This window comes from Bos mutus, chromosome 17 (genome assembly GCF_027580195.1).
Source record: "Bos mutus isolate GX-2022 chromosome 17, NWIPB_WYAK_1.1, whole genome shotgun sequence".
NCBI lineage: Eukaryota > Metazoa > Chordata > Mammalia > Artiodactyla > Bovidae > Bos > Bos mutus.
The window spans coordinates 21,836,687-21,851,266 of record NC_091633.1 but is presented as its reverse complement, the minus strand read 5'-3'; the positions used below and the strand labels follow the sequence as shown (position 1 = coordinate 21,851,266).

Below are 14,580 nucleotides of genomic sequence, written 5' to 3'. Positions count from 1 at the left end.
CCTCCCTCGTCTCACTTGAGGATGGATCTCCGTGTGGCACCCCACCAGGAAAGCGGGGATGGACTGCCATCTTCACCACCAGGGAGTCCCCGAGCAGACCTACCCCGGCCGAGTGCACCATGCACTTGGGTGCTCCTGTCGTGCCTGACGAAAACATGATGAAGAGTGGGTGGCTGAAGGGCAGCTGCTCGAACTCCAGCTGGGGGGCTTGGTCGCCTTGCCCGGTGGCCAGGAAATCCTCCAGGAACACACTGTGGGCAGAAAGGCACAGGAGAACAACGGTGAAGGTTCTAGAACATTGGGGGGTGGGGGGCAATCTGCCGAGTCCTCCCATTCGTTCCCCTCCATGTCTACCTAGATGACAGCCTGGACTCCGGGACCCACCTTGTGTGAAAGATTTGTGAGGGAAGGGAGAGTCAGGGCTCACGGACTACGCGAACTGAAGAAAACTCAGTAAAATTTTTGCTTTATTAGTGCCACTGACAGGGACTGAGGGCTTTTCTCCTGAGAGTCTAAGCGCTTTAATATTAAACACAGGGGAGGGGGATCGCTTGCAATTAACATCCCGCTGTTTATGTGCAAATTCTGCAGAGGAGGGGGTCTGAACTGATGCTGGAGTCCTCAGAACCCAGGTGCCTCCCATTCACTACTCACCATCTGATTAGCAAATGCCTTGTTCCCCAGGGCCCCCAAGAGGAAGTGAGAGCCAAGTGGGCCTGAATCCTTCTGTCCCCCCACCCCCATCTCCCCAGCCCCCAGGAGAAGGGAGGGGAGCAGGCGACAGGTTTAGAGATCTCTTCTGACTCGTGAAGGTCACAGCAAGAAAGTGGGATCAAGGTCCCACGAGAGTTTCTATGACAGAAATCCTGCCAGACAATGATCCTGTTCTCACTGATTGCCTATATTCTGAGGTTTACAATGGCCAGATACAAATACCTGTCCAGGAACAAGAAGATTCAGCCCAGCTGTCGGCTCTGGCCTAAACAGCCTGTCCTCAACTGTGCCCCCAAAGCTGAGTCAAAGCCTCACTGCATGTGATTAAGGGCCACCGAAGGGGCTGTTTCCTGAGCAGAAACAGGACAGCAGAAGCCACAAAGCCACGTTGGGAGACAGGTGATTTCTCTCTTTTGAGATCAGTAGGAAAAAATCAATCCCTGAACCCCAGACCTGTTGCTCCACTGGTTTAGAAGGGAGAGAGAGAAGAAAACAAACAAAGCTACCGTTTTGACAAATGGAACTTGCTTTCAAGAAAATGGGAGAACTCAGTTCAACTTGGCTGGCAACAAACTGCCAACGATGACTACTCTGAAATATTTACAAGCATGCACACTAGAGTGAAGAAGTGTGCTGGCTCACATGGGCAGGCGTCCTTAAAGATGAGCCTGTTTCCCGGCGGAGGCATGGCCATTTGAAAAGGGCACCCCAAATAACTCAATTCTGAGCAGTAAATAAGCAGAGTCCTCCTCTTCAGAGTGTCAGGAAAACTATTCACTGTGGAACCCTCCAGCCAATGAAAGCCCCCACCTCCCATCCAAACCCTATTTATATAAAAAGCCCAATCTAATCAGATGCTTCACACAGAGAAAAACCTCTTCTTTCCACTAGTCTGTAAATCACAGTAAATAGTGATGACTTTTGTTGTTTCTTCTAAAGATGAGAAGCCAAAAGGGCGGTCCTGTTACAGGTGTCTGCACACAGGCGCAGACATGCTCTCAGTTTATCCATGGTGCCCAGCAGTTGAAAGCTGGACAGCAACAGGGCCCGGTTCCAGGGTGGACCTGCGGGGAGGCGGAACTCTCCACACTGGAGCCAAATGAAGTGGTGGATGTTAATTCTCCTGGATGCTCTCATTTTACATCAATCACCAATAAACACATACAGAAAAATAAAAGCCAGGCCACTGTGGGACCAGCAAACCATCCTGTGTTCCTCCTGGCCTCTGTGCGTTATGGCCCCATCAGTAAAACCAAGGAGGGGAGGGAGGTTGAGAGGGAGGGCACATATCTATGGCTGACTCGTGTTGATGTATAACAGAAACCAACACAATATCATAAAGCAATTATCCTTCAGTTAAAAATAAATAAATTTGTTTAAAAGGGAGCTAAGGCTGGGTGTAATTTATCAAGGTCTGCAGGGTTCCCACAGTCTTAGGGACAAGCCCATGCCCCGGGGCTGGCCTGTTAAGGACCTATACGTCCTGACCCGGGTGCTCCAGAGGACACAGCTCACTCCTGACTGGGCTGTCACCTGCTCTTAATGACAGACATTACTGACAGCTAACTTTGTGCACACTGCCAAGCCTGAGAAGAAAGTACTATTATTCCCATTTTACAGATGGGGAAACCCAGGCACAGCAAGGTTGATCGCTAGCCCAGGGCCGCACAGCTGACATACGACCCAGAGCAGTCTGGCTGGAAGCCACAGCCTTCAGGGAATAGTCACTTTGCTGCAGCTCCTTCCAGCCTCTAGAATCCTGGTACCTGCAGCTGTCCCCCGCTCTGGGCCACCTCTCAAGGTCACTTCAGGTGTCGCCTCCCCCTCCCACAAAGAAGCAACCGTGCTCATGTCTCACTTGCTGGGCCCTGCCTGTCCCGACTAAGCAAGCATGGCTGTGTCTACTGGGATCCGTGGTCACAGCTCACCCTTCCTGCAGGTGTGCCTTACCCCCGAGCTGGACTGTAAACTTGGGGACAGCACGTGAGCTTTATCCTGCTCAGTGCCCCAGGAGGTGCCTGGATAGAACCACTCAGCCATGTCCACCCAAGAGCAAGGCCTCCACATCCCCTCGCTCCCTGCACATAGCACACACAGGAACCCCACCTGTGGCTCTGAGGCTGCTCAGAGATTCTTGCCCACAACCTAGACACAAGGCTAAATGGATAGGTTTACCTGTGCAGGTAAACACGTCTGATCTCAGAAGTCTCTCCTTAGGACTTTCCTGGCAGCCCAAAGGTTAGGACTCTGCACCTCTACTGCAGGGGGGAAGGGTTAGATCCCTGACCTGGCACTAAGATCCCACAAGCCAAGAAGCGTGTCCCAAAAAAACCTACCTCTCTTCAGTGATCTCTTTAAGAGAGATGAAAGGTGGACAATAAGACCTCCAGGAAGAACCTCTACTTGGAGCAAATCATAATCCATTTTATTGATGCCTAGTCAGAATTAAGGTGCTCACCATTTTATTCAGTGCTCAAGGCCTGAAGTCTATTAGTTTATGAATGTCAGAAGAGGAAAGGAAGATGCCATTAACAAGGGGGACAAAAAACAGGTTCTAAAATGGAAAAAAATACATTAAGCATGCGAATGGCAACCCACTCCAGCATTCTTTTTTTTTTTTTTTTCACTCCAGCATTCTTGCCTGAGAATCCCATGCACAGAGGAGCCTGGTGGGGTCCATGGGGTCCCAAAGAGTCAGACACAACTGAGCGACTAACACCAACACCACCATTCCTTTGTACATATGCGTATGCATATATGTACACGTGCATACACATATACATAGACACCATATACATATACACAAAAGTGCACACGTGTGTGTAAACACATACACACATACATACACGTATGCACATGTGCATACACTTTAGACACTATTCACAACTGCTGTGGCCAAATGGCCTGGCCCCATCCAAGCCCACCACCATTTCCGAGGGACAAGAGACAGGAAGGGTGAGGATGCCTGGGACAGACTCAGTTCTGCCACTAAGTCACCATGTGGCCCCAAGGGACTCGCTCTGGGCCCTCCGGTGCCCATCTACAGAATGAGGATACTTTTTGGCTCCATCAGGTCTCAGCTGCAGCACTGGGGATCTTCCCTTGTGGTGCACGGACTCGCTAGTTCTGGCTCGTGGGCTTAGTTGCTTTGCAGCATATGGGATCTTAGTTCCCAGATCAGGGATTGACCCCAAGTCCCCAGCACTGCGGGGTGGATTCTTAACCCCTGGACCCCAGAGAAGTCCCTATGGAACGACATTTAACAAAGATACCCTGCGCCTCCAAGATGCTCCCACTCCCACTGGAAAGAGTCACAGAACCTGCTGCCCGGTGGGTCCTTGACTGTGTTCCATATGCAATTAGTGATCAGCGTGTGGCTGGCTCACCTATTTGGAATCTTGGAGATGTCTATCTTCTCTCTGGAGGAGATGTAAGGAATCAGTACCACTTTTTTTAGGTCTGGTAGTCCTAAAAGCAGGGGGAGAAGAACACACAAGCTTACAGACCCCAACAAACTTAGTCACTGATCTTTCTCTTTTTTATGAAATGTAAAACAACCCAGGGCTGGGACTGCTCCGTTTTTGTAGCTCACGGCTACCAGGGGCTCTTGGGAGCCCGGGGGCGGGACTCTTGCCCCTGCACCCCCCCCCGCCACCCCTCCACGCCAGCCCACGCACCCTTAACGACCCGCTGCAGCTTGTCCATATGGCTGTGCTCTTTGCCGTTGTACACAACAGCCTCCACAGAGAAGATGAGCTTCGGCTGGATCTGAGAAAACCGGTCCAGAACGCCCTGGGGGAGAAGGAGAGAGCCATTGTTACAGAGGTCCAGGGGTTCAGAATCCGCCCTCCAATGCAGGAGAGGCGAATATGGTTCCTGGTTATAAGAAGAGGACGACAGAGGATGAGATGGTTGGATGGCATCACCAACTCAATGGACATGAGTTTGAGTGAACTCCGGGAGTTGGTGATAGACAGGGAGGCCTGGCGTGCTGCAGTCCATGGGGTAACAAAGAGTCGGACGCAACTGAGTGACTGAACTGAACTGAACTAATGACCTAAGATCCCACTTGCCTCAGGGCAGCTAAAACCACCCGCTTCCAACTTCTGAGTCTGCGTAGCACAACCCCTACCCCACCCTACCCCTGCAAAAAGAAACATCATTATTGCTCAAGGAAACATTGTTGTTGCTCATCCAAAAGGCAAAATCTCCCAGTAGCCCATGGGACCGCTATATCTTCAGGGAAAGAAAACGGAGCATGACCACCACGCCAGCCATGTCCCGGCATTCCCGTCACCTGGAGGCCAAGAAAGATGGCCAAGCAAACCAGACACGCACATGAGACAGGATCATCACTTCACAGAAAGCATCAGTGCAAAGAAACACCCGATGGACTCACAGACACACACTCAGTCTATCAAATGGGAAAACAGCATGGTGTTTGCACGACCACAATGGTCCCCCATTTACAGACAAAACCTTCCAACACGGCTCTTCTGGCGTATGTAAGGGAAGGCTCACCTCCCCAAAAGGAAGCTCTGTATGCAAAGCAGTCCCAAAGTTCAGTTCTCCTTGATCTTCAATGACAGAGGTACCTGAGTCCTCCAAATGACACTTTTTGCCAAGCAAATGGATAAACCCATAAACATGTACACTCGTAAACCAGCCCATTTGAAAAAGCAGGCTCTCCACACCCAGCAGTGTTTACACCACACATGAATCACCATCCCCCTCAAGCACATCCTTCTCACTGAGAGAAGGCACACCTCTTGTGCACACACAAAACTGACAGGTGTAGCCTCGAGACACACTGAGACAACCTGCATGCAGCCCTGAGGGTGACAGGTACAAGCTCTCACAGTCTCCCCTCCGGCTCCCCTTCCAGCCTGCCAAATTGAGACTATGGCAGAGCCACCTTCATTCACAAAAACAGCATTTGGGAAGGCATCACCGGACTCCGGACTCCTGAACCAGCATTCCTGGTCCCTTGCATGTAAGCCCAATGTAGCAGCTCAAGGTCAATGCCTGGGGCTACTCCAGGGATGTCAGAACCTCTGTGTGAGGATCTGATGGACAGGGTCTCCACCCTGGCTGCAGGACACAGGCCACCTGTGGCAGGACGATTAAACTCACCAGATAACTAATTAACTGGCCTGGGGTGGGCCAGGCGCTGCTTCTCAGAGTTCCCCAGGAGTCAGCAAAGCACATGCTTAAGACAAGGGGAAACCAGGGCCCCTAGGAATGGTCTTGGTGACAACAGTGTGGAAGTGGCCTGGCAATCTGGGCTTTCACAAGCCCCTCAGACGATTCTAACGCATGATGAAATTTGTGACTCTCTGGACTACGGAGTGAAGAACTGAGATGCTACTTTCAATGTCATCCATTTTCAAGACACAGTGCCAGGCAAGCAGAGCTCCTTGTCCTTAGAACATACAATCTAACTGGGGGAGAAGCAGCGAAGCAATTAAATGTTACTGTTTCTAATTTCCAATTGCTTTCAGTGAACTAAGCTCATCCTTTAGGTAGCCAGGAAAACAAAGAGAGAGAAGAAAGGAAGGAATAAAGACATAAGGAAAAATTAGTGATGGATTTGATCAATAAAACCAAAATCTTTCTTCCAAGAAGATCAATAAAATAAGCCTCTTGACAAATGTGATCAAGAAGACAGATAATATTTCTAGCTCACACTTACACGGTACTTACCACGTATCAGACACTGTCCTGGGCACTTCACTAATATTCACTCATTCAGTGCTCTGACACAGCATTATTATCCCCACATTACAGATGGATACACTGAGGCCTACAATCACCCAAAGTCAGAAATCACACTTTACTACAGAAAGATTAATCAATGACAGAGCACTACGTTCAGTGTTGTTAACAAATTGCCAAAAGCCAGATGAAGTGGATGATTCCCCAAGAAGACATAAATTTATCAAAAATGATCCAAGAAGCAGTAGAACACCCGAAGAGCCAATAACCACGGGAGAAAAAGCAGTCAAAGGTCTACCTCTTAACCCAGACACCAGGGAGGGACAGAACTGCAGGCACGTGTCGCCACAGCCTCGGGCACTAGAACATTCCCTTTATACAAACCATTCAGAAGACAGAAAATGACAGAGAACAAGCAGACAGAAAGAGGCTACAGACCAATGTAATTTACTACACTAACAGATTAAAAGGAAGGAAAGCTTGTGAATATCTTAAAAGCTTTTGCTTTCCTCACAAAAAGCTTTACTAAACTGGACACTTCCTCACTGACAGTGTCTCACAGAAATCTATGGCAAATACATTGCTCTTGATGGAGGAGAGTCCCGGTAGGACATCCCAGGCTGTCCAGTTTAGGACTCCGCACTTCCACTGTAGGGGGCCCAGGGTCAATCCCTGGTTGGGAACTAAGATCCAGAATGCCGCAGCGTGGCCAAAAAAAAAAAAAAGCATCCTGGCAAAAAGCAGAAACCAGCTTCCGTGCCCAGACTGCCACGGTGTCCTGGAGTTCCAGCCAAGCTAGGAGCCAGGAGCTGGCAGAAAGGAGCCGAGCAGCAGACGACAGAAATGGCTATGTTGAAACAGGCCAGTGAGAACCACCAGGCGAACCAACAGAACTGGGTTAGGCAAGGTGGCCATGTACAAACTCCACAGAGCAGCACCTCCCTGGTGGTCCAGTGGTTAAGACCCTGCACTTCTACTGCACGGGATTCAATCCCTGGTCGGGAACTAAGATTCCACATGCCAAGCAAGGCATGGGGAAAAAAAAAAAAAAAAAACAGAGAGAGAAAACAACAGTAAGCTTCACACAGCAAAATAAACAGTATTCCTGGACCCCAGGATTTTAAGAGGGGCGGAGAGTCCTCACTTAAGCTGGGAAGAAAATTTTTGCCAATGAAAACATCTCCATGTACTGAGCATTCAACATCCACCTTTCCAGCTGGTGGCAGGCACTCACGCATCTGACTTCCCATCCCCAGCAGCGGGCTGGGGCTGTGATCAGCTCCACATCCTTGCTGAGGCAGGACCAGCATCATTTGCCCAAAGCTTCACAACCTGCCAGCGGCAGAGTTGGGGTTGCAGCCTGCTCCATCTGCCACGGGGGCTGGTGCTCTTAACCACGGCACTGCCCCTACTAAGGAAAGACTGACCCTCAGGACAGGAAAGCCACTGGGCAGCAGCAGAGAGCCAGGGCTGGGGTCCCCACAGACTGAATAGGGGGAGGAAGCAAGAACCACAGCCAGAGCATCCCAGGACGCCTCCGGAGAGCACCTCCGCTCAGGGGCATCAGGGGAGCAGGCTTCGCAGTCAGGTGGAAGGGGAGCGGCCATTCTGAGCTGAGGGTGCCACGAGAAGAGCCCAGAGCAGGGGGAGCCAGCCCAGGGCGGGGGGAGCTGGCCCAAGGCATGGGGAGCCAGCCCAGGGAAGGGAAAGAACTTCTAGAAAGTCTGGGGCCAGGAAGGAGCAGGATGGGGCCAGACAGGAGCCCTGGAAGGAGGCAGAAATTTCTCCATGACACCTAGCATCCTTCTGGTGGACTAGCCCACACAGGTAGAAGGACCAGAGAGCAGTGATCTTGGGCTCGGACATCACGGAAGTGACCCTTGGTCACAGGGAGAGAGAGCAGACAGCAAAGACAACAAGTGTTTCAGAACCAGGGCTCAGAACAGGGCACCATGGACAGACTCAGAGACCCCATGACATGGTGGTGAGGTTCCTGGTGGGTCGAGCTGGGATCTCTGAGAATCAGAAACTGGCTGTTGGCCTATTCCAGTCCAGAAGAGGGCTGCTCAGTCGTGACCGCTCTCATATCACAATGAAACGAACACACCTGTGATCGTGCAGCTGACCTGATAGGGCGCTTAGCAACCAACCCAGTGCTGTAACCAACAGCCGGGCCAGTGCTGGATCACATGGACAGCCACCCAGAGTGAGAACAGCTCTCCTATTTATGTTCACGCACGTACGTGTGTGCACAGGTACACACATACACACACGCAGCAGCCTGAAAAGCATTCTGTAAGAGGGAGGGCTACAAGCTACTGGCCTGGCTCTTGGATGCGTGGATATCAAAGGTTAGACTACCCCAGCGTCTCTGAAAAAGCCACCCATTCAAAGGTAAACAGTGACACAAAGGAAAAACCAAATGTCAACACACACAGGACCTGGAGGTCTTGGTGAGGCTGGAAGGTTGCGGACCTGAAGAACAAGCACCCCACCCACCTGGAGATGTCCCTGAGCCCACTGTGGGGGGTATCCAAGCACAGAGGGTGGGAGAAGTGGAAAGGATGGGAGGAAGGGTGAGGTGAAGGGCAGGGGGAGGGCAGACCAGAGCCAAAGGGTGTCAAGGGAAGTGAGAAATGGCCCCCAGCATCCCTGAGCAAAAGCGGCATCCCCACCCTGCCCCAGAACAGCCCACGCAGACAGGCACGCAGCTTGGCAACAGAGGGGGTCCTGTCATCACCAGCCTGGCTAGGCGAGGAGGATTCATCTGTGGACAGGTGAGTCCACATGTATGCAGACCCTGCCCCCATACCTGTAAACTGCCCAGTAACTATCCCCCATGCGTGTGCCACAGGACTAGAACCTACTGCATAGTCACTCATAATGTAACCCCGTCACAAAAATAAAAAGTTAAAATCAGCATTTGCAAGAGAGTGGCAATTTTCCCTTTATTATAGGGATTTTCAGTGATCTGCGACAGAAAATGAGTCAAAGAAGGAAAGACATTTGTACTTCACTGCAAATTTCAGAAACGGACCCTTTACTGACACTGGGAGGACCATCTAAATGTGGCAATGCCAGAAATTGATAACAGTAGCCTCTTTTTTAGGAGAAGGCGATGGCACCCCACTCCAGTACTCTTGCCTGGCAAATCCCATGGATGGAGGAGCCTGGTAGGCTGCAGTCCATGGGGTCACGAACAGTCGGACACGACTGAGCAACTTTACTTTCACTTTTCACTTTCATGCATTGGAGGAGGAAATGGCAACCCACTCCAGTGTTCTTGCCTGGAGAATCCCAGGGATGGGGGAGCCTGGTGGGCTGCCGTCTATGGGGCTGCACAGAGTCGGACACGACTGAAGCAACTTAGCAGCAGCAGCCTCTTTTTTATTTATTTGGCTGCACCGGGTCTTAGTTAAGACACGCAGGATCTTTAGTTACAGCATGTGGGGTCTAGTTCCCTGCCCAGGGATCAAACTCGGGCCCTCTGCCCTGGGAGCACAGTCTTAGCCACTGGACCACCAGAGAAGTCCCCAGGAGCCTCTTTTTTAAGTAGATATTTGCACACTGCTGAAGAGGGCCGTCGCAGGCCCATGGGACTCCCCTTTCTCGCCCCAGGCCCCATCTCATCTTTGACTCAGTGCTTTCCTGTAGGTTTAGCTAGTGGAAGAGAACAGAGAAGATACCTGAGGCTCTGGGGTCACTGCTTTCTACCGGGTCCTTGCTGTGTTTAGTTGCTCAGTCCTGTCTGACTCTGTGCAATCCCATGGACTGTAGCCCACCAGGCTCCTCTGTCCATGGGGATTCTCCAGGCAAGAATACTGGAGTGGGTCTCCACGCCCTCCTCCAGGGGATCATCCTAACCCATCCAGGGATCGAACCCAGGTCTCCCACATTACAGGCAGATTCTTTACCATCTGAGCCATCAGGGAAGCCCACGGGTATCGATGCCCACATGAGCAAGTGCTATGGTCCAGGTTACTTGACCAGGGCTTCCCAGACACAGGGGTCACCCTTGGGAGCTGACAGGTGGTACCAACAGCCGGGGACCCTGAAGTCACCAGGCTGATACATGAACTGTCAGCTGCTCAACACTCACTCCTGAAGACTGTGCGCATGACGATCTGCCTCTGGCTCTACACCAGGAGCTCAGCAAAATGAGGACCACCTCCCAGAACTCAGGGCAAAGTGAAGCATCTCAGTAGAAAGATATTTGGCCCTGTCATTTTCTGATGGAACAGAGGGCTCTCCCCAGATTCAGGCTGTTGCACGGCGAAGATTTCCCTGAATCAAATGTGCTGAAAGTCGAGGTCAGAGCAGAGCCAGGCTGCCATCTAGTGCGCACGTGCATCTGACGACAGCCGCCACATCAGAAGACCCAGACCAGCCTCAACCCAGGGAAGGAATGCCTGGGACGCCCTCCAGCAGCACCCACGGGCTGCGTCCTCTACACTACAGGACCTCGGACCAGAGTCGGCCAGAGTGGCCTGTGATGGTGACATTCCGCACAGGACAGACTCATGAGAACAGGCATAGGGTCAGGGCCAGCTGCTGACGCTACAAACAAGTGGGAGGCGACCTGTCCCCTAATGCCACCCCGCCCTGCACCTGGTGGCTGAGACCTGCCACCAGAGGCCAACTCAGGACCTCCACTCTCTGAAGCTTGTGATCCCCTCAGGCACAAGCTTCAGTCAGGCTCTAGAAGGCCACAGCCACATCGTCCTGCCACACAGAGCTCTGCCAACATCTTTACAACTGCTTACAGGTTCCAATTCACTCAAAAAGACCCACCCCTCTGGACTTCCCTGAAGGTCCGGTGCCTAGGACCCTGTGCTCACAATGCAGGGGGCCTGGGTTCAATCCCTGGTCAAGGAACCAGATCCCACATCAGGAATGTCTGACATTTACTAAGCTCGGGCGTGGGTCCAGCACTGTCCCAACCCTAGATGGGCACCACTGCTGCTGTCCTCACAAGCCTCCTGCAGTGTGCCCCCAGGAATGGGAACCCAGAAGCAGCAGAGCCCGATTCAAACCCAGGCAGGAGCCTGTCTGCCAGTAACCTCCATGCCACATGCCTTCTCCAACCCCGAGGCACCTTCACCACTTCCGGGCAACACAGCTCAAGGGCTGCTAAGGGATCCAAGGACAACAGTGCCCAGGGACTGGCCCCCACAAGGATGGCCCGGTCCCAAGCTCACATGGCCTCACAGCGGGCCTTGGGGATCAAGAAGTCACCCCGGAGCTTCAGTCTCAAATCAGTCCTGGCGGGAGGCAATCTGGCAGAGGCCCAGCAAAGCCCCAGGAGGCACAATCACGGCCATCAGTGATGAGGGCTGAGATGACCACCCTCTCCCTGAACTCAGCAGGGCTCAGTCCTCACCCCATGGGGCCAGGACTGGCCTCGGCCAATCACTTCACTGCTCCAGGCCTCCATGTTACAGAGCCACGTCTATCCCTCCTCTGCGTGGTGCAGGGGAAAACAAGAAATACTGTGAAATCTTTTCCAGAAGAGCGAGCCTCAGGACAGACATCGGTGTCAAGCTCACACCCAAAATGCCTGGCCCAGGGACCAGCACATGGGTCACAGAGCGAGGCTGGAAAAGCGCCATCACTGCATCTATAGTCCAAGTGCATCAACCCTCCACGCCGATCACAGGCCCCCACGGTCTACACTTGTTTCATGAGATACTCTCTTTCCACTGCCCCTGCCTCACACATGAGGATAAACAACTCACCCAGAGATGCACAGGCAGCAAAGCCAGGCCAGCCCTTAGCTCCTGGGCTGCTCTGACGGATGCCCAGAGCGGGGGCCACGCCCAGGGCAAAAGAAGAACAGTCTGGGAAGATGCCCACTGTGTCCTCTAACAGGGGACTGTGCTCATGGCTCCTGAGGGTCCCTCAGCCCCAAGGCTCTGCAACCAGGAGAGGTCCCTGATCGGGAAGTGGAGAGTCCCAGAAGTCCTGCTTACTGTTTCTTCCTTCCCCATGTGGGGCTCAGCTTCCTGCCCCTGCCTGGGTCACTCTACAGCTGGTGCACCTTGGTCCCTGGTACCCTCCAGGTTTAAGGGAATAAAAAGGCTCAACCCGCTCCCACATAGGGTGCAAAGCTCAGACTCAAAGTAAGAGATGAGGGCTTCCCTTGTGGCCCAGTGGTTAAGAATCCGCCTCGTAACGCAGGGGACACCGATTTGCTCCCTGGTCTGGAAAATCCCCCACACCACAGACCAACAAAGCCCATGAGCCACAACTATTGAGCCTGCACACCTAGAGCCCGTGCTCTACAAGAGGAGCCACCGAAATGAGAAGCCTGCTCAGAGCCACAAAGGAGCCTCCACTCGCTGCAACTAGAGAAAGCCCTCACGTAGCAATGAAGACCCAGCGCAGTCAAACACAAATAAATAATTTTTAAAATTCTTTTTAAAAAGAGATCAGAAATGGCAATGTTGGAGGCCTTGGGGGAACTTCTGTGAGCAAATCTGGAAAACAGTCTGCAGAGGATAAACATCAGAAAACTTCATGTGGGCATGAAGTAACCAGAGCAGTGGTCAGGCACTTCTTACTGGATGCTCAGAACACTGCCCATCACATGTAACACACACTAATGTAGCCATTACACATGGCTGGACGTAAGGAATATTAAAGAAAGGAAGGAAGAATCATTTACTTGTAGGCTTAAGAGAAGATTCGGCTCTGGACTCTCCTGATGGCCCAGTGGTTAAGACTCCACCTGCTAATGCAGGGGTCACGGGTTCAATCCCTGGTCCAGGAAGATCCATCATGCTGCGGAGCAACTTAGCTCATGCACCTCAGCTATCGAGCCCACACACCCTAGAGCGCTTACTCTGCAACAAGAGAAGCTATTGCAATGAGAAACCTGTGCACTGCCAATAGAGGAGCAGTCCCTGCTTGCCACAGCTAGAGAAAGCTCAAGGGCAGCAATGAAGACCCAGTGCGGGTTAACCCAGTAAGTTAATTAATTAATTTAAAAAAACATTAAGCTCCTTCTGGCTCCTTCTCTCCCACGGATCACAAGTCACTGGCTGGGGAGACGGGAGGTCATAGTGAAGCCATTTTCCTTCCCATCTTGCTGGTCCCACCCTGCAGCTGCCCACACCCTGACCCAAGATATCAGGCAGAAATCACAGGGAATGATTCCCTGCAGGGGTAGCACACCCAGGGCACTTGAGGGGACCCCGACTCACATTCACGCCAAAGTCTGGGGATGTGGAACTCCAGATGGCCCCAATGCTCGCAGCCGCCAGCATGGCCTCCACGGCATGCGCTGCTGTTGGGCAAGTAGCCTATGGAGAGGACACAGGGAGAACGCTTGGTCAAGGTGCGAGGATGCAGACTTTCAAAAGCACCTCCCAGAGCCAGGGCAGGAGTGGGGAGAGGGGCTGGCTGTGAAAGGTTCACAGAGTAGGGCCAGGCCCACCTGGACAGCTCCTGCTCAGATGCTGCAATCACCTGCTGCCAGCCTGACCGCTTCCTGTCATCACCCCCTCCAACCCACTCCGATCAGTGGCCCCCACCTAGATCCAGTCTGGCCTCTTCTCCCTCTGCTCTGGCACTCACTCTGGGCTCAGTCACAATAGCCTGCCTTCAGTTCTTCAGTTGTTTGAAGCTCCTGCTGCCTCAGGGCCTTTGCACAGGCTGCATGAGCTGTCTGGACACTCCCACCCACACCAGCCTTCCCTACTGGGCACACACTCATCCTTCAGCGCTGAATGCAAACGAAACTCCCTCAGGGAAGCCTTCTCCAAGGGCACTCCATGAACTCAGGTGCCTTGGCCAGTCACCCACAAAGCATGCCATATTTCTCCCTCACCAGATTTACCATAATATTCACCTAAGGAAAATCATAACTGGCAACTTATAACTGGTTCTCTTGAGAGGGCTGGGACTTTGACTGTCTTGTTCTCTGCTTTACCAAATGCCTTCTGTCACACCCTGCAGATCAAGGCCCTCTGGTGGGTGGATGTTTGGATGGAGGGAGGGGAGGAGAGGAGAGGAGAGGCTGTACGGGAATGAAGACAGAGCAGAGACATATACAAGCCTGAAAGGGGCTCAGGCCCGTCTTCAAGCCGGAGGCTGGGCTTCTACAGTAATAAAGGCGGAGAACCCTTATAGCCAAAGAGACTATGATCGATT

At 52.3% G+C, this 14,580-nt stretch overlaps 1 protein-coding gene across 1 annotated transcript in view; it reads right to left on the bottom strand.

The window, feature by feature from the left end:
- Positions 1-14,580, bottom strand: part of AACS (acetoacetyl-CoA synthetase) — a 53,235-nt gene that overhangs the window by 23,109 nt on the left and 15,546 nt on the right. Inside the window, 5 exon segments of the mRNA XM_005898819.3 lie at positions 104-251; positions 4,101-4,182; positions 4,392-4,506; positions 13,632-13,709; positions 13,711-13,730. Coding sequence (XP_005898881.2) covers positions 104-251; positions 4,101-4,182; positions 4,392-4,506; positions 13,632-13,709; positions 13,711-13,730 — 443 coding nt within the window.